Source organism: Ranitomeya imitator, chromosome 2 (genome assembly GCF_032444005.1).
Source record: "Ranitomeya imitator isolate aRanImi1 chromosome 2, aRanImi1.pri, whole genome shotgun sequence".
Taxonomy (NCBI): Eukaryota; Metazoa; Chordata; class Amphibia; order Anura; family Dendrobatidae; genus Ranitomeya; species Ranitomeya imitator.
In genome coordinates, this window is record NC_091283.1 from 514,809,518 (window position 1) to 514,829,111 (window position 19,594).

General features: G+C 50.8%; 2 protein-coding genes across 3 annotated transcripts in view; one reads left to right on the forward strand and one right to left on the reverse strand.

The window, feature by feature from the left end:
• Positions 1-19,129, reverse strand: part of LOC138664763 (uncharacterized) — a 49,396-nt gene extending 30,267 nt beyond the window's left edge. The window contains exons 1-3 of one of the 2 annotated variants that reach the window (XM_069751731.1): positions 19,003-19,129; positions 2,849-2,996; positions 2,302-2,768 (exon numbers count right to left, since the gene is read on the reverse strand). In XM_069751731.1, the coding sequence (XP_069607832.1) occupies positions 2,302-2,768; positions 2,849-2,952 (571 nt within the window). In that variant the 5' untranslated portion in view covers positions 2,953-2,996; positions 19,003-19,129. Of the gene's footprint in view, positions 1-2,289; positions 2,769-2,848; positions 2,997-19,002 lie in introns of both variants that reach the window. The other variant, XM_069751729.1, reaches the window with a different exon arrangement.
• The window catches only part of PNPO (pyridoxamine 5'-phosphate oxidase), a 64,305-nt gene continuing 63,778 nt past the window's right edge, over positions 19,068-19,594 (forward strand). The window contains exon 1 of the mRNA XM_069751732.1: positions 19,068-19,256. Within this exon, the coding sequence (XP_069607833.1) occupies positions 19,083-19,256 (174 nt within the window). The 5' untranslated portion in view covers positions 19,068-19,082. The remainder of the gene's footprint in view (positions 19,257-19,594) is intronic.

Sequence of the window (19,594 nt, forward strand, 5' to 3'; positions counted from 1 at the left end):
AAATGTTAAAAAAAACAGACAATGTGATTTTCTGGATTTTTTTTTCTCAGTTTGTCTCCCATAGTTGAGGTCTACCTATGATGTAAATTACAGACGCCTCTCATCTTTTTAAGTGGTGGAACTTGCACTATTGCTGACTGACTAAATACTTTTTTGCCCCACTGTATGTGGGTGTGAATATTTCCACAAATACATATGCTTTGACCGTGATATTGCAGTAATGCAAAGTCATGTAGATGTTTGGTGTACAGGGCAAAGCACCAGTTACTATTGGTTTTTGGTCTTGAGTTATATATGGGCAAAGTTTGGCATAAATTTTATGCAACGCGGTTTTCAAGCTACTTTGACACAAAATTGCGGCCGAAATATTGTTTTGTCATAGCCGGTAATAATTTTATCGTGTTTAGCAGCAAAAGTTGAGCTAGTATGCCAAATTTCAGCATCATAGCCAGTATAGAACTCTAATGGCTATGTGCCAAAGTTTGCAAAATCTGAAGCCGCAGGCTTGGTGGAACCTCCAGTGAAAGGTCAACAGTGCCCAATGTATTTGAGATATGGCCCTAAAAATTTACAGAACCTCTTTTCAAACATACATGTACATCCTTATAAATTTTCAGCAAAATCGGAAGGTCGAGTGGGGACGATTTTTAAAACTGGTCCACTTGATGTGGAATGACCCATTTATCAACCGAAGCGGTCGGCGGCATCATTGCCTCCTGGGATGGTACCGCAGAGGAAGTCAGGCTCTGGCGCACCTAAGAAGACTTCACCAAGGACTGATAAGCTTCTGAAGCGTGAAGTGATGTCACATCCTTCTATAACTGCCGTTGAACTAAAAAAACAAGTACCCTATGCTCCTCCAGAACATCGCAACTAGGACAATTCGTCACCGCCAGCAGAACGACCTGGGTCTACCAAGTTGCCGTGCCGCAAAGAAGCCCCTGCTCACAGCAGCAATGAAGAAGAAAAGTCTTGCCTTTTGTAAGAAATATCAAGATTGGACATCTGAAGAGTGGAAGAAAGTGATGTTTAGTGATGAGAGCACTTTCAGGCTGGTCAGGGGAGGCTCAAAGGTCGTGCGTCGTCCGAGTACCGTGTCACGGTATGACCCAAAATATACAGTTAAGACTGTTAAGCACCCTGACAGTGTGATGGTGTGGGGTGCTGAATCCATGCCTAAACGACTGCAGATGGTGATAAAATGTAAGGGTGACATGACAAAATACTAATTGTAATAAAATATCCACAATAAAACACTTGAATCCACTTGAATATTAAGATTTTGTGGTTTCATTGAACTTGTAAAGATTTTTTTTGCCAGCACTGTACTCTCCTGTTACCTGCATTGAAGCACAAGGGAAACACCCATGTAACTCAAGAACTAGAAATGTAAATTCTCCTTATACCACAATAAAGGAATTGTCCGGCCTTTGGCTATGGTCACATTATCAGTATTTGGTCAGTATTTTACCTCAGTATTTGTAAGTCAAAAATCAGAGGAAAAGTATAATAGAAACCCGTCACCACTTCTGTATTTATCACCCACTCCTGGTTTTGGCTTACAGATACTGATGTGAAATACTGATAGTGTGACCGGAGCCGTAGGCTACAAGTCTGTAGTCACTAAGTGACTGCAGATTTGTGAATCCTCACATCATGCGCAGTACGTGTTGAGAGGATTCTGCAAACACCTTGAGCAAGCAATTTGCATACTTTCAGCCACATTCCGACTAGCTGTGTCCAGCCTTGCTCAATACACTTGCATTGAGCGAGGCTGCGCACATCTAGTTGGTTTGTTACCGCATGTATGCAAATTGCATACTTGCGGTTACTCCCTCGCCACCAGACCACCCCTTTAAGACATGGTGCAGTTGATGCAGAGTCTGTGGATAGCAACAACGTTCAGTTCAATACGCATGAATGAGATTTTCACACATACCCTCCTCTCCATTGGCTAAAGAACACAAGACGGCAACATTTTTAAGGAAAGTCAAATTCACAGATTACCCTACAATATGGTTGGATGAAATTACAGCTGCTGCCTAAAGAAGAAGAAGACTATGGAGAGGAGAAAGGGCAGAGCACACAAAGAGAAGCTGCTGTAGCTCATAGCGCCTTAAAGGGAACCGGTCAGCAGGATTGTGCACAGTAACCTACACACAGTGTCAGATCGGAACGGTTATACTGATTACAGTGATACAAACACAGCACAACTTAGTCTGAAAGGGCGGTTACACTTTAAGGAGTTAGAAATCATGCAGATTTTTGCTGATTTTAAAGACCGCTCACCCACAGACTGACCATCTGGTCCCATGATACGATCACCTTCTTTTATTGCACAGATTCCTCTACGAGACAAAGCATCATTCTGCTCCTCCAATGTCTGCACGTGCCTTTTTAGGTCTTGATTCTCTTTCTCCAGTTCTTGGATTCTCCATTCTTGCACTTCAGCAGCTTCATCACGAGAAGTCAAGATTTGATGCAGTTCTGCAATCTGTGCCTCAAGTTCCCGCACTAACTCTGAATAAAGCGCAGTAACACGGCTTCCTGACCGCGCGCTCCAGTGGTGTCCTACAGGACCTTGGAGACATCCTGAGTCCCTACTTGAAAGACTTCTATCATGCTCATTAGTTCTTTGAATGTCCTGTAAAGTGGCAGTGTGGTGCCACGGAATTGTGGGCGATAACAGAGGTCCATTCAAGGTTCTCTGACGTTTCCTGGTGGAAAAGTCCTCTTCGGATTTGTGCAATATTGATGAAGACAAACATCTAGAACATCCAAATAGAAGAATTATTAAGGTCAATGACAATATCTTTAAGATCTACTACATTTTATCTTTTTCATTTACCTGCCTGTGTGTGCAGCTCCGTCTTGCAGACCGTGTGTAGGCACATTATTGAGCGTGCTGTCTGACTCTGCTTGCCTGGGTTCAGGTTCTTCACAACGGTTCATCTGTTTTATCTTGAGTGGTCTTCACAAAGACATACTTTAGTGACCTGAAACGGACAGATGGGAACTGAAAGCTGTGATTATACGAAGACGACAACCTTGGTAAAGTGATGTTTGCTACTGACCAATATATGGTTCAAAGAGGAAAAAATAAAAATCACATCTTTAAAAAAGGTTGTTTCATGAATTATTTTCATACCACATGCTGTTAAAGGGAACCCGTCAGGGCTGGATTCCCTATATAAGTAAAAGCAGAGCATGTTAGAGGTGATAATTACAACCCCTGGCAAAAATTATGGAATCACCGGCCTTGGAGGATATGATCAGTTGTTTAATTTTGAAGAAAAATTTGATCACAGACATGGCACAAAGAACTAAAGTCATTTCAAATGGCAACTTTCTGGCTTTCAGAAACACTAAAAGAAATCAAGAACAAAAAATGTGGTTGTCAGTAATGGTTACTTTTTTAACCAAGCATAGGGTATAAACTATGGAATCACTCAATTCTGAGGAAAAAATTATGGAATCATGAAAAACAAAGAAACAAAAAAGCACTCAAAAACATCACTAGTATTTTGTTGCACCACCTCTGGCTTTTATAACAGCTTGCAGTCTGAGGCATGGACTTAATGAGGGTCAAACAGTGCTCTTCATCAATCTGGCTCCAACTTTCTCTGGTTGTTGTTGCCAGATCAGCTTTGCAGGTTGGAGCCTTGTCATGGACCATTTTCTTCAACTTCCAGCATAGATTTTCAATTGGATTGAGATCCGGACTATTTGCAGGCCATGACATTGACCTTATGTGTCTTTTTTCAAGGAATGTTTTCACAGTTGTTGCTCTATGGCAGGATGCATTATCATCTTGAAAACTGATTTCATCATCCCCAAACATCCTTCAATTGATGGGATGAGAAAAGTGTCCAAAATATCAACATAAACGTGTGCATTTATTGAAGATATAATGACAGCTATCTCCCCAGTGCCTTTACCTGACATGCAGCCCCATATCATCAATGACTGTGGAAATTTGCATGTTCTCTTCAGGCAGTCATCTTTATAAATCTCATTGGAACGGCGCCAAACAAAAGTTCCCGCATCATCACCTTGTCCAATGCAGATTCGCGATGCATCACTGAATATGACTTTCATCCAGTCGTCAGTCACAGCTTTTCCTTAACCCATTGTAACATTGTTTTTTTTTGTTTAGGTGTTAATGATGGCTTTCGTTTAGCTTTTCTGTATGTAAATCCCATTTTCTTTAAGCGGTTTCTTACAGTTCAGTCACAGATGTTGACTCCAGTTTTCACCCATTCGTTCCTCATTTGTTTTGTTGTGCATTTCCTGTTTTGGAGACATACTGCTTTAAGTTTCCGGTCTTGACGCTTTGATGTTTCCTTGGTCTACCAGCATGTTTGTCTTTAACAACCTTCCCATGTTGTTTGTATTTGGTCCAGGTTTTTGACACAGCTGACTGTGAACAACCAACATCTTTTGCAACATTGCTTGATGATTTACCCTCTTTTAAGAGTTTGATAATCCTCTCCTTTGCTTCAATTGACATCTCCCGTGTTGGAGCCATGATTCATGTTAGTCCATTTGGTGCAACAGCTCTCCAAGGTGTGATCACTCCTTTTTAGATGCAGAATAGCGAGCAGATCTAATTTGATGCAGGTGTTATTTTGGGGTATGAAAATTTACAGGGTGATTCCATAACTTTTTCCTCAGAATTGAGTGATTCCATAATTTTTTTCCCTATGCTTGGTTAAAAAAGTAACCATTACTGACAACCACATTTTTTGTTCTTGATTTCTTTTAGTGTTTCTTAAAGCCAGAAAGTTTCCGTTTGAAATGACTTTAGTTTTGTGCCAAGTCTGTGATCTGCTTTTTTTTCTACAAAATTAAACTGAATGAACATCCTCCAAGGCCGGTGATTCCATAATTTTTGCCAGGGGTTGTAGCATCCAGAGCCTGTGCCTGTCAGAGGTGGCAATCATCTGTGAAAGGAGAAACCATTGTTATTATCGCGAGAAGTTGCATCAAAATTTGTATTCCACGATCCATCCTAATTATGTAATGGTGTGTAAATGTATGAAAATCCTTACCAATCACTGGCTTCCAGCGCCTCTCCGTTCCTGTTCTGGCTCACATGACCTGAAAACAGACTGGCTGGATCACACAGGGGTTTGTGTGTATACCGCAAGTTGCTTTCACAATGTATGGCTATGAAGTCTCGTTCTGAGCCCCAGACATAGAATAGATGCTGTCTGAGCTGTGCAAAGCTACAAAGCAGTCATGTAGGGCCAAAGCAGCGCTTGAAACCAGAGAAGACAGTGTATTTTAGTACACTTACACCATTATACACATAATTAGGATTACAAAATACAATTTTTGACGACAATTCTTTATCTTTGTTGTGGGTAGGCTCTAAGCTCAATCAGTCTCCTTCCCCCTCTGGCAGCTGACACGATACAGTCTTACTTCTTACTTACTTAGGTGATGTGGGATCCACAGTAGTGAACATACTGTATATTCTGTGTTACATCCATTTTTAATTACTTTCGAGTGTCTCCATCTGATTGAAAAAGTCAAACGTGACTACAGTATAGTCATTATGACTGCTGCATCCATTTTATATAATGGAGGACAATACATTTATCTTTTTGCACCTAAAAATGTAACAAATCGTCAAGACGTTATATATGTGTATGAGGACAATCTGATACCATGAGACTGCATAAACAGTTCTACCGATCCTACTGGTGAATATGGGCTATACCTACATTATATTGTTTTCAGTGGTTGATTTTCATGTCATTTTCAGATTTTTCTGTAATAGTGTAGATCCATATTGCCGCTCTTGGCAGCTGATACTTTCTATTCTGAATCTTATGTTGCATAAGTCAGATGGCAACAATTGCAAAATCAGAATTACCTATGTGCACTAATATATGAAGAAAACATTATCTGCAAGTCGCTTACATTCGTGGGGCTAATGGAATTTTTTTTACACAAGTCTTTAAAAAGGACAGATCACTTGCCTTTTTTTATTCAAGGTCAATCTTTCAGCAAGACTTTCACCAGAGTTAGCACAGGATGGAGTGAGCCATCTCATCGCCCTCCAGTGCTGCGTCACACCAAAATTCAGCTTTAATTCATGTGAACATTAGTTTTCAAATGCAATGGCAGACGAGTCTGTGCACTTGTAGTTCTTGGCACCTTTTCTCGCCACTGGTGCCACCATTTGATTGACAACAGACACAGATGCTCTTCTACAAAAAAAATAATTGTTCTTGACAGTATTATTTTGTGTAAACAGGACTTATGTTGAGGAGGACAATGGCACTATGTGCACTAAGAATCTAATCCTGCCAGTTGGTCCATGTAAATAGACTCGGACTATGTTCACATGTTGCGTTTGTCTTTTTTCTGCAGGTAACACCTGCTCTCTTGGCAATAAAGAAGCTGCTTACAAAAAGCAAGTTTAGCTGCGTTTTTCAGGATCCAAAAGTTCAGCTTCGCTTCCACCACAGAAGCATGAACACAGCTCACCAAGGCACGAAATATGTGAACCATTAAACCATTTCTGGAAAAAGGGCAATTTGATAAAATTATTTAGTGGAAAAAGATTTAGATGTCTGAAAAATAGGGATTTTTGTGTACTCACCGTAAAATCCTTTTCTCCAAGCCAATCATTGGGGGACACAGGACCATGCTGCTGCCACTAGGAGGACACTAAGTAATACAAAAAGAATAGCTCCTCCCCTGCAGTATACACCCTCCTGCTGGCTCCAAGTGAACCAGTTCGTTAACAAAGCAGTAGGAGCTTAACATTTAACCAGGATGAACTATGTCAAAACCAAGTCAACACAGAAAAACCAAAGCCAATAGGCTAACAGGGTGGGTGCTGTGTCCCCCAATGATTGGCTCGGAGAAAAGGATTTTACGGTGAGTACACAAAAATCCTTATTTCTCCTACGCCTCATTGGGGGACACAGGACCATGTGATGTCCTAAAGCAGTCTCTGGGTGGGGAAGAATCAACTGTAATTGCTCCTTGTACTGACAGGTTACAGATTCGGCACAGCCGCCTGCAAAATTCGTCTGCCGACGGTCACATCTGCCGAGGCCTGAGAATGAATATGGCAATGTTTTGTAAACGTATGCAGACTGGACCAGGTCGCAACTCTGCAAACTTGTGCTGCCGAAGCTCGGTGCTGGATGGCCCAAGATGCACCCACTGACCGAGTTGAATGAGCCTTAATCCCTGCTGGGACAGAATCACCTCTGACTCGGTAGGACTCCTGAATAGCTGAACGAATCCATATTGCTATTGTCGCCTTGGAAGAGGGAAACCCCTTCCTTGGCCCTTCTGGGAGCACAAACAGGGCATCCGACCTGCGGAAGGACGCCGTCCGCGAGACGTATCTCTTGAGAGCTGTCACTAAATCCAGTGTGTGGAGGGCCTTCTCTATGTGATGTACTGGTGCCGGACAGAGAGACGGTAAGACAATCTCCTGATTGTGATGAAAGGATGAGACAACTTTTGGCAAAAAGGACGGGGGTGTTCTCAAAACCACCCTATCCTGATGAAAATTCAGGAATGGAACTTGACAAGACAGAGCCGCCAGCTCCGAGACTCATCTAATGGACGTGACCGCAAACAGGAAGGCAACCTTCTTTGAAAGAAAAGACAGGGAAACCTCCTGTAGAGGTTTGAAAGGAGCTTCTTGCAAGACTCCGAGGACTAGATTAAGGTCCCATGGTTCCAACGGCATCTTATAGGGCGGCACCCTATGGGAGACCCCCTGAATGAACGTCTTCATTTGTAATCTGTTAGCAATCCTGCGTTGGAACAGAATGGACAGGGCTGAAATCTGCCCCTTGAGAGAACTAAAGGCAAGACCTAAGTCCAAACCCGTTTGTAAAAATTTGAGGATGGAAGAAATGGAGAATTCAAGAGAACGTCCCCGGTCATTGCACCAGGAAAAGAAGGTTTTCCAAGTGCGATGATAAATGCGCATAGACGTAGGCTTTCTAGCGCTGATCATGGTAGAGATGACTTCCGGAGAAACCTGCCTGGGTGAGAACCCAGGACTCAACGGCCATGCCGTCAAACATAGGTCCTCGGAGTTCTGGTGGTAAATGGGGCCCTGTGAAAAGAGGTCTGCACGATTCGGTAATCGCCAGGGAACATCGGCGATTAGTTGAACTAGTTCCACGTACCACGCCCGGCGTGGCCAATCTGGTGCAATAAGGATTACCGGTACTCCCTCTGCTCTGATCTTCTTGATGACTCTCGGCAGAAAGGGGAGCGGGGGAAATATGTACGGAAGCCGAAAATGATGCCACGGGAGTACGAGTGCATCTGCCCTGATTGCTGCTGGATCGTGGGACCGATCTATGAAGTCAGGAACCTTGGAATTCAGCCTTGAGGCCATCATATCCACGTCCGGGGAGCCCCAACGACAGCGGATCTGGTGGAAGATCTCCGGATGGAGAGATCACTCCCCGGAGTTAAGGCCTTGATGACTGAGGAAATCTGCCTCCCAATTTTCCACTTCCAGATGTGAACAGCAGAGATAATTGAGCGGTTTTCCTCGGCCCAACGGAGAATGTAGCCTACCTCGTTCATGGCTGCCATGCTGCGGGTTCCCCCTTGTCGGTTGATGTATGCCACTGCAGTGGCGTTGTCGGACTGAATCCTGATTGCGCGACCCGCCAGGAAGGGATGTAATTGGAGAAGAGCTAACCTGATTGCCCGAATTTCTAAGATGTTGATCGGAAGGCGTGATTCCTGAAGAGACCAATGGCCCTGAGCAGTGTGATGTAAGAACACTGCTCCCCAGCCTAGAAGACTGGCATCTATTGTCACAACTAGCCAATATACTGGAAGAAAAGACTTCCCTTGATTCAGGGAGGACTATAATGTCCACCACCTGAGAGACTGTCTGAACGGGTTCCTGTCTCAAACAGCCAGGAGGGCATGCTGTAAGGGACGGAGGTGTAACTGGGCAAATGGAACCGCCTCCAAGGCTGCTACCATCCTGCCGAGGACTCTGATACTGAAGCGCAGAGAGTGAGTGCAAGGCTGAGAGAGCTTCCGAGCTTCGCGCTGTAAGGCTGAGATCTTTTCCGGGGGAAGAAGCACCAACCCCTGGGACGAGTCCAGTATCATTCCTAGAAAGGAAATTCGCTGAGCTGGGACTGGGGAAGATTTTTTGAAGTTTATCTTCCAACCCAGGCGAGAAAAAGAATCTATTGTGATGTTCACAGCCTCCTTGCAGGCATGGAAAGAGGGGCCTTTGATGAGGATATCGTCTAGATACAGTTAGCACCACCACTCCTCGGGTGTGGAGTATGGCCACGGCAGCCGCCATGACCTTTGTGAATACCCTGGTGGCGATGGTGAGGCCGAAGGGCAGAGCAACGAATTGGAAGTGTTGTACCTGCACTGCGAAGCGAAAAAACCTTTAGTGAGAAGGTAAAAATAGGAATGTGGAGGTACGCGTCCTGGATGTCTATAGACGCCAGGAACTCGCCTTTTCCCATGGAGGCGATGACAGAACGTTGCACCCTGACGAACGTGTTCAGCAGTTTTAGGTCCAGTATGGACCGTACTGTACCGTCCTTCTTTGGAACCATGAAGAGGTTTGAATAAAAGCTTTGAGGGACCAGAATAATAACTCCGTCTTTTCTCAGAGAGCTTATAGCTTGGAAGAACTCTGATGCCTTTGCCCTGGGAGGACAAGATAAGAAGTCTATCTTGTATCCGGAGAACACCAAGTCGCAGACCCACTCGTCGAGAACGACCAAGAGCCACGTGGCACTGAGGGAAAGCAAGCGTCTGCCTACTCTGAGGGTGTCCCCCGGATTCCACAGGGAGTCATTGTGTGGAAGATCTGCCTGTTGTTCGAGCCTCTGGATCCCGACTGCCTAGGCCTGCCTCTCCATCAAGGGGAAGGTTAATAAGAGGCTTGGGAACCTCTGTCTCCATGTTGTGCCCGGCCAGAACCAGGAGATGTGGAAGTAGAGGAAAAGTTTGAGTTGTAACGACAACATCAGGACCGAGCCGGTGGTTCAGGAAGAAATTTACTCCTCCCTCCAGTAGTCGGAAATCAGTTGGCCGAACTTTTCGCCAAAAAGACGACCGCTCTGATATGGTAGAGAAGTCAGTGACTTTTTGGAAGCAGAATCCGCACGCCAGTCCCTGAGCCATAAGGACCTCTGAATGGTGATGGCGTTTGCTGCTTCTTGAGAAGCGCAGTTACCGGCATCCAGGGACGCAATCACTACAAAATCTCCAACTCTGGCTATCTGAGTAGCGAGGTCTGCTATCTCGGCAGGGAGATTGGTATCCAGCACCGCTGAAGCCAAGACCTGAGCCCAGTGGGTCATAGCCTTAGCCACACACGTAGCGGCAAAACATGGGAAGAGTGAAGCTAAGGCTTCAAAGGCTGAACGCGCCATTGTCGATCTGACGATCGGTTGGGTTTTTAATAGAGGCGCCCTCCGAGGAGGATAAAGCAGATTTAGTAGCCAGGCGCAAACGGGGAAGACTGCGACCAATCTATTCTTGGATACTGGGCAAAGGAATATTTTGACTCCATGGGCTTCTGCCCTGTGAATCGTTTATCTGGACGGATCTTGTGAGATTCAACGATTTCCTTAAATTCGGGATGAGTGGCGAACACCCTGTGAGCTCGCTTGGTCCTCTTAAAGGACACGGCATGATCCGTTTTAGATAAAGGTTCCTCCTCAAGCTTCAAAACCTTATTCACTGACTCAGAGAGTCGAGAGTCTCCTGATCGTGATGGAAATCCTGATCTAGGGACGTATCAGACTCGTCCTCTGAAACAGGTTCTCTACTAGCCCCAATGGAAGGGGAGCGAGAAATGGAGCTCTCAGAACCCAAATCCCACGATGGTCTGGGGATATGGCATGAGTCCTGTTCCTGGAAGAGTGAGAGCTCTTGGCAAGGTACGACCCCTGGAGTACAAGGGGTTCTGATCATCGGAAGTGTCGTCCGAAATAGTGCCTTGGTTAGAGGAAGGGTCTCGGAACGATTCTAATGCTTTTGCCAGGGATGCCGTAGACCGGGTAAGGGAGGTAGCCCACTCAGATGGACTAGGCCACTGGGTTCGGTATCAGTAACAGGTGGTTCCTGATCAGTCACCGGTTCACAAGCTGTGCATAATGCAGTATTGTGATCCCGAGTTAATGACACTTTACGAGCGGTACATGCGCAAAGAACATAGTGTGGGTTTTCCCAGACTTTTTGTGAGGCTTTGACTGAGGCATAGCATAGCCTTGAGAGTGCTTACTAACAGGGAAAGGGTTAAGCCATGTTTCTGCAGCTTAGGCTACTTTCACACTAGCATTGTTTGCTGTACGTCGCAATGCGTCGTTTTGGAGAAAAACGCATCCTGCAAATGTGCCCGCAGGATGCGTTTTTTCTCCATAGACTTGCATTAGCCAACGCATTGCGACGTATGGCCACACGTCACATCCGTCGTGCGACGGATGTGTCGTGTTTTGGCAGACACTCGGCACAAAAAAAGTTCCATGTAACATTTTTTTGTGTTGAGTCCGCCATTTCCGACCGCACATGCGCGGCCGAAACTCCGCCCCCTCCTCCCCGGAACTCACAATGGGCAGCGGATGCGTTGTAAAACTGCATTGGCTGCCCACGTTGTGCTACATTAACACACTGTCCGTCGGTACGTTGGGCCGACGGTTTGCGACGGCCCGTACCGACTGACTACTGTGAAAGTAGCCTTACCCAGGTCCTGTGTCTTGAGTCCCCAGGGGAGATCCGCGGTGTATGCACAGAGAACACTAGTCCTGAAGGCTGAGATTCAAAAGGCTGGAGCAGTGCTGCAGCATCAGCCCTGCAGCATCAGCCCTGTGGGTGTACCAAGATGGCCGCCAAGATCAGGAAGTAAGAGCGCTTCTCAGGGAACGAGAAGCACCAGAAAGAGTGGCCGGCGGTAACTGCCGGTGGGCATGGCCAAAACTCTGGCCTGTATGAAGGGGAAAAGCCGGGGGCTAAATTTTAAACCTGCTGTTGCGGCCGCTATTCGCGCCATTCTTAAGCCACACGCCTTCATTGAATTGCCGCACTGCGGACCACCCACGGACCTGGGCTTTAAGGTGCGGATCTCCCATATCCCAGGGACCAGGACCCCCCAGCGCGTCAGCCCCCGCAGTGTACTCACTGTAGATGCGGTGGGCCGGTGCTAAATCCACCGTCGCCATAGACAGGGAGGGGGTGGAGAGCTTCTGCTGCCTTGCGTCATCCGCTATATCCGTGGTGATGCAGAGGGGGCTGTACGGACGCCATACATATTCATGTCCGGCTATGCACCTGGCTCCCGGAGAGATAGATGGAGGGCTACTCCATGTGATCGCCTGCTATGGAGGGGGGAGATCGGAACGCGAAGGAACCGTCGCCCGTAAGGTGAGCTCAGGGCTGGCATCCAACGTTGCAGGAAAGGATACGGGAGGAACGCTCCACGTACTTGCCTGTTGATGGTTCGGGGGAGATCGGAACCTAGAAAGGAACCGTCGCCCCCATTCGCTCTGTTAAGGGAAAAAATAGAATAGAAAGTAAAAAATTAAAATAAAAACATTGGGGTCTGAAACAGACCCAAGTGCCTCCTACAGACACTAAGCAAGAACTGGTTCACTTGGAGCCAGCAGGAGGGTGTATACTGCAGGGGAGGAGCTATTCTTTCTGTATTACTTAGTGTCCTCCTAGTGGCAGCAGCATACACCCATGGTCCTGTGTCCCCCAATGAGGCGTAGGAGAAAATAGTAAATATTCTGAACAAAAAAGTTCATATAAGTTCATGAAAAAAATACACAATTACAAATGTAACAGCGGAGGGAGGTGACTTGGTCTGGATTAGTTTACCTAAGACATGGACAGAGCATTGAGTTTGTAGGACATGGTTTACTTTCACACTTTGGTCAGCCCTTGACTTGGTTGGGCATTGTTCAATTTCACACCTTGGTCGGCCAATGTTTACTGGGCACACATCACTAATTTAACTAAACTGTACTAATCACAGCTGCCATTCTCAGCTGCCAGGAAACCTAAGACATTATGGCTTAAACTTAGGAGGAAAAAAATCAAAACAAATGGGTTTTACATCCTGCTGTACCTGCTCATTTCACTAAAAATGCAGCAAAACCTGATACCTGCGTTTTTTGCACTTATTCACTGCTTTTTATGGGTGAAAAAAGCTGCAAAAACCCTTAAAGTGACATGCTGCTGTTCTCAAAAACACAGCAGTTTTCCAATTCGGTTAGGACAAAAAAAAAAATGTCTGTGCATGAGATTTCTGAAATCTCATAGCTTTTGCTTGTACTGTAAAACGCAGCAACAATGCAACCTGTGAACATAGTCTTAGGGTCCAATTTACACTGCGAAATTATCATTCTCAGCAGCGCACAGTCCTGTGATGGCTCGCACGGCCTAGGACTATGGCAGCCTATGCACACTGACTGATGTATTACACTGTGTTTATCTATTAGGGTATGTTTCCACGGTCAGGAAGCTGCAGCACTTTGGATGCAGCATGTGTCCGCTCTGCCCAGAGCGCTGCCGGCTTTTCTACGCAGGTGATTCTGCATGTGTTCATTGAACCTTGCGGAATCACCGCATCCTATACATTGGACTGTGATAGTTATCTTGCGGAGACTGAGCATCTCCGCAAGATAAATAAACATGCTGCAGTCTGGAAAGACGCGCCACATGTGCATATACGCAGGTCTGCCACCTGCGTTTTTGTACGCATAGTGGATATGGGTTTTCATAAAATCTCATCCACTATGCTGTAACATCTGGACGTTGCGGACAGATGTACGCAGCGTCAAACCCGCAGTGTTTACTGACTGTGAGAACATACCCTTACAGATTGCTCAGTGCACAGCGCTTACTGTCGTCTGCCCGTGTAAACAGGCTACTAAACGACCACTGATAGGAAAAGCTTACAGATCAGTGACCCTTTAATGCCGCCGGTTGTCCGTGCCCCTTGCACGCATTTGAAGACCAGGTTTTTTAGTGGTCATCTCCAGCTGTGATGTCACCTCCTGCCTGATGCCGTCCTCACCAGCACCGGGTTGTGATGCAAATTCCCAGGTCCAATGTGAGCAACCAGTCCACAGGGATCGTTCTACATAAACCGCGTTACTTCCACTTATGTCACATTGCCCCCGACACCCAGGCTGCAGACATTATCCGCTAGTAAAGGATAACAGCAGGCACGATAGCATCAGAGGAGAGAACTACAAGTCTAAGCATGTTCAGGCTCCAAAGATCAGCTATTTTTAAGATATCAGCATTCACGATGCCATCAGAGGAGAGAACTAAAAGTCACAGCATGCCCAGGCCCCAGATATTATCCATTCTGACATATCTGCAATCAGTACAGTCAGCTTAGAATGCGAACTACAAGTCCCAGCAGGTCTGAGCTACAGATATGATCCGTTATTATGGGATATCAGCTGTCAGCACAGTTAGGATAGTATCTTCGGAGAGAACTATAAGTCCCAGCAGGTCTGCGCTACAGATAATACCCAGTATTATGGTGTAGCAGCAGCAAGTATAGTATCTCCCAAGACAACTACAGGTCTCAGCATTTCTGAGCTGCAGATATTATCAGCAGTCAGCATAGTTAGATGAGAGGACTAGAAGTCCCAGCGTGTTCCAGCTGCAGCCATCATAGTAAAGGCTAAATCATCAGACATATGTGGGCTCGTGTCACCACGGGGGTACAGGCTGATGTGAGCCCACTGGTGACAGAAAAGCCCTCACTAAATATCGCGGCGGATGTGCAGACCCCCGACTACTTCTCCCACGGCCTCCTCTTTCCTGGCTACTTCTCCCCCAGCCTCCTCTTCCCCGGCCACTTCTCCCACAGCCTCCTCTTCCCTGGCTACTTCTCCCCCAGCCTCCTCTTCCCCGGCCACTTCTCCCACAGCCTCCTCTTCCCTGGCTACTTCTCCCACAGCCTCCTCTTCCCCGGCCACTTCTCCCACAGCCTCCTCTTCCCTGGCTACTTCTCCCCCAGCCTCCTCTTCCCTGGCTACTTCTCCCCCAGCCTCCTCTTCCCCGGCCACTTCTCCCACAGCCTCCTCTTCCCTGGCTACTTCTCCCCCAGCTTCCTCTTCCCTGGCTACTTCTCCCACAGCCTCCTCTTCCCCGGCCACTTCTCCCACAGCCTCCTCTTCCCTGGCTACTTCTCCCCCAGCCTCCTCTTCCCTGGCTACTTCTCCCCCAGCCTCCTCTTCCCCGGCCACTTCTCCCACAGCCTCCTCTTCCCCGGCCACTTCTCCCACAGCCTCCTCTTCCCTGGCTACTTCTCCCACAGCCTCCTCTTTCCTGGCCTCCTCTTCCCCGGCCACTTCTCCCCCAGCCTCCTCTTCCATGGCCACTTCTCCCCCAGCCTCCTCTTCCCTGGCTACTTCTCCCACAGCCTCCTCTTTCCTGGTCTCCTCTCCCCCGGCCACTTCTCCCCCAGCCTCCTCTTCCCCGGCCACTTCTCCCACAGCCTCCTCTTCCCTGGCCTCCTCTCCCCCAGCCTCCTCTTCCCCGGCCACTTCTCCCCCAGCCTCCTCTTCCCCGGCCACTTCTTCCCCAGCCTCCTCTTCCCCGGCCACTTCTCCCACAGCCTCCTCTTCCCTGGCCTCCTCTTCCCCGGCCACTTCTCCCCCAGCCTCCTCTTCCCCGGCCACTTCTCCCACAGCCTCCTCTTCCCTGGCCTCCTCTTCCCCGGTCACTTCTCCCCCAGCCACTTCTCCCCCCGGCCTCCTCTTCCCTGGCCACTTCTCCCCCAGCTTCCTCTTCCCTGGCCACTTCTTCCCCCCGGCCTCCTCTTCCCTGGCCACTTCTCCCCCAGCCTCCTCTCCCCCGGCCACTTCTCCCCCAGCCTCCTCTTCCCCGGCCACTTCTCCCACAGCCTCCTCTTCCCCGGCCACTTCTCCCCCAGCCTCCTCTTCCCCGGCCACTTCTCCCCCGGCCTCCTCTTCCCTGGCCTCCTCTCCCCCGGCCACTTCTCCCCCAGCCTCCTCTTCCCCGGCCACTTCTCCCACAGCCTCCTCTTCCCTGGCCTCCACTCCCCCGGCCACTTCTCCCCCAGCCTCCTCTTCCCCGGCCACTTCTCCCACAGCCTCCTCTCCCCCGGCCACTTCTCCCCCAGCCACTTCTCCCACAGCCTCCTCTTCCCTGGCCTCCTCTTCCCCGGCCACTTCTCCCCCAGCCTCCTCTTCCCCGGCCACTTCTCCCACAGCCTCCTCTTCCCTGGCCTCCTCTTCCCCGGTCACTTCTCCCCCAGCCACTTCTCCCCCCCGGCCTCCTCTTCCCTGGCCACTTCTCCCCCAGCTTCCTCTTCCCTGGCCACTTCTTCCCCCCGGCCTCCTCTTCCCTGGCCACTTCTCCCCCAGCTTCCTCTTCCCTGGCCACTTCTTCCCCCCGGCCTCCTCTTCCCTGGCCACTTCTCCCCCAGCCTCCTCTCCCCCAGCCACTTCTCCCCCAGCCTCCTCTTCCCCGGCCACTTCTCCCACAGCCTCCTCTTCCCTGGCCTCCTCTCCCCCGGCCACTTCTCCCCCAGCCTCCTCTTCCCCGGCCACTTCTCCCACAGCCTCCTCTCCCCCGGCCACTACTCCCCCAGCCTCCTCTTCCCCGGCCACTTCTCCCACAGCCTCCTCTTCCCTGGCCTCCTCTTCCCCGGCCACTTCTCCCCCAGCCTCCTCTTCCCCGGCCACTTCTCCCACAGCCTCCTCTTCCCTGGCCTCCTCTTCCCCGGTCACTTCTCCCCCAGCTTCCTCTTCCCTGGCCACTTCTTCCCCCCGGCCTCCTCTTCCCTGGCCACTTCTCCCCCAGCCTCCTGTCCCCCAGCCACTTCTCCCCCAGCCTCCTCTTCCCCGGCCACTTCTCCCACAGCCTCCTCTTCCCTGGCCACTTCTCCCCCAGCCTCCTCTTCCCCGGCCACTTCTCCCACAGCCTCCTCTTCCCTGGCCTCCTCTCCCCCGGCCACTTCTCCCCCAGCCTCCTCTTCCCCGGCCACTTCTCCCACAGCCTCCTCTCCCCCGGCCACTACTCCCCCAGCCTCCTCTTCCCCGGCCACTTCTCCCACAGCCTCCTCTTCCCTGGCCTCCTCTTCCCCGGCCACTTCTCCCCCAGCCTCCTCTTCCCCGGCCACTTCTCCCACAGCCTCCTCTTCCCTGGCCTCCTCTTCCCCGGTCACTTCTCCCCCAGCCACTTCTCCCCCCGGCCTCCTCTTCCCTGGCCACTTCTCCCCCAGCCTCCTCTTCCCCGGCCACTTCTCCCACAGCCTCTTCTTCCCTGGCCTCCTCTTCCCCGGCCACTTCTCCCCCAGCCTCCTCTTCCCCGGCCACTTCTCCCACAGCCTCCTCTTCCCTGGCCTCCTCTTCCCCGGTCACTTCTCCCCCCGGCCTCCTCTTCCCTGGCCACTTCTCCCCCAGCTTCCTCTTCCCTGGCCACTTCTTCCCCCCGGCCTCCTCTTCCCTGGCCACTTCTCCCCCAGCTTCCTCTTCCCTGGCCACTTCTCCCCCGGCCTCCTCTTCCCCGGCCACTTCTCCCCCTGGCCTCCTCTCCCCCAGCCACTTCTCCCCCCGGCCTCCTCTTCCCTGGCCACTTCTCCCCCGGCCTCCTCTTCCCTGGCCACTTCTCCCCCCGGCCTCCTCTTCCCCGGCCACTTCTCCTCCTGGCCTCCTCTTCTCCCCCCGGCCTCCTCTCCCCCAGCCACTTCTCCCCCGGCCTCCTCTTCCCTGGCCACTTCTCCCCCTGGCCTCCTCTTCTCCCCCCGGCCTCCTCTCCCCCAGCCACTTCTCCCCCGGCCTCCTCTTCCCTGGCCACTTCTCCCCCGGCCTCCTCTTCCCTGGTCACTTCTCCCCCGGCCTCCTCTTCCCTGGCCACTTCTCCCCCGGCACCCTCTTCCCCGGCCACTTCTCCTCCTGGCCTCCTCTTCTCCCCCCGGCCTCCTCTCCCCTGGCCACTTCTCCCCCGGCCTCCTCTTCCCTGGCCACTTCTCCTCCTGGCCTCCTCTTCTCCTCCCGGCCTCCTCTTCCCCGGCCACTTCTCCCACAGCCTCCTCTTCCCCGGCCACTTCTCCCACAGCCTCTTCTTCCCTGGCCTCCTCTTCCCCGGCCACTTCTCCCCCAGCCTCCTCTTCCCCGGCCACTTCTCCCACAGCCACTTCTCCCCCCGGCCTCCTCTTCCCTGGCCACTTCTCCCCCAGCCTCCTCTTCCCCGGCCACTTCTCCCACAGCCTCTTCTTCCCTGGCCTCCTCTTCCCCGGCCACTTCTCCCCCAGCCTCCTCTTCCCCGGCCACTTCTCCCACAGCCTCCTCTTCCCTGGCCTCCTCTTCCCCGGTCACTTCTCCCCCCGGCCTCCTCTTCCCTGGCCACTTCTCCCCCAGCTTCCTCTTCCCTGGCCACTTCTCCCCCGGCCTCCTCTTCCCCGGCCACTTCTCCCCCTGGCCTCCTCTCCCCCAGCCACTTCTCCCCCCGGCCTCCTCTTCCCTGGCCACTTCTCCCCCGGCCTCCTCTTCCCTGGCCACTTCTCCCCCGGCCTCCTCTTCCCTGGCCACTTCTCCCCCCGGCCTCCTCTTCCCCGGCCACTTCTCCTCCTGGCCTCCTCTTCTCCCCCCGGCCTCCTCTCCCCCAGCCACTTCTCCCCCGGCCTCCTCTTCCCTGGCCACTTCTCCCCCTGGCCTCCTCTTCTCCCCCCGGCCTCCTCTCCCCCAGCCACTTCTCCCCCGGCCTCCTCTTCCCTGGCCACTTCTCCCCCGGCCTCCTCTTCCCTGGCCACTTCTCCCCCGGCACCCTCTTCCCCGGCCACTTCTTCTCCTGGCCTCCTCTTCTCCCCCCGGCCTCCTCTCCCCTGGCCACTTCTCCCCCGGCCTCCTCTTCCCTGGCCACTTCTCCTCCTGGCCTCCTCTTCTCCTCCCGGCCTCCTCTTCTCTGGCCACTTCTCCCACGGGCCTCCTCTTCTCCCCCCGGCCTGTCCTGTGTGCACGGCTCATTTACCTGGCAGCACTGGGAAGTTTAGTAGCGCGGCCATTCCTGTCCTTCTCCAGTGCAGTCTCAGTCCTCACGTGACTGATCACATGACCGTGACATCACGAAGGTCCTTTCTCCTGCGGGAGCCTAGCATGTTAGTGTGTCGTGGGCTCCTGGCATCTACCTGTGTGTCACTCACTATCCGGGCAGTCAGCGGCAGAGCTGGACGTGACATCATGGATCTCGGGGCTATGCGGAAGAGTTACCGAGGCGACAAGGAGGTAAAAGGTCGTGACCTGGGCTGGTGGCATCAGCATAACATTAGGAGGTGTCCGGGGCAACCTGTGGATCTCCGGCTGTTGTGGGACTACGGGTCCCAGCAGAGCTAGTACGCCGGTAACCTGGGCGAGCTGTAATGGCCACAACCAGGGAGGAACCAGGAGATAATGCGTGCAAGTTATTGTCATTTTGTCCAGGACACAATAGAAATAAAGTTGTGTTATCTTAGGGCAGGATGGACAGAAAGCTGATTGGTTGCACTGGGCAGCTGGTTAATAGCGCGTGGTTTGTATGTTCCTCGTGGGCGGAGCTGCGGCTCCTGTAGCTGCTCATGGGCGTC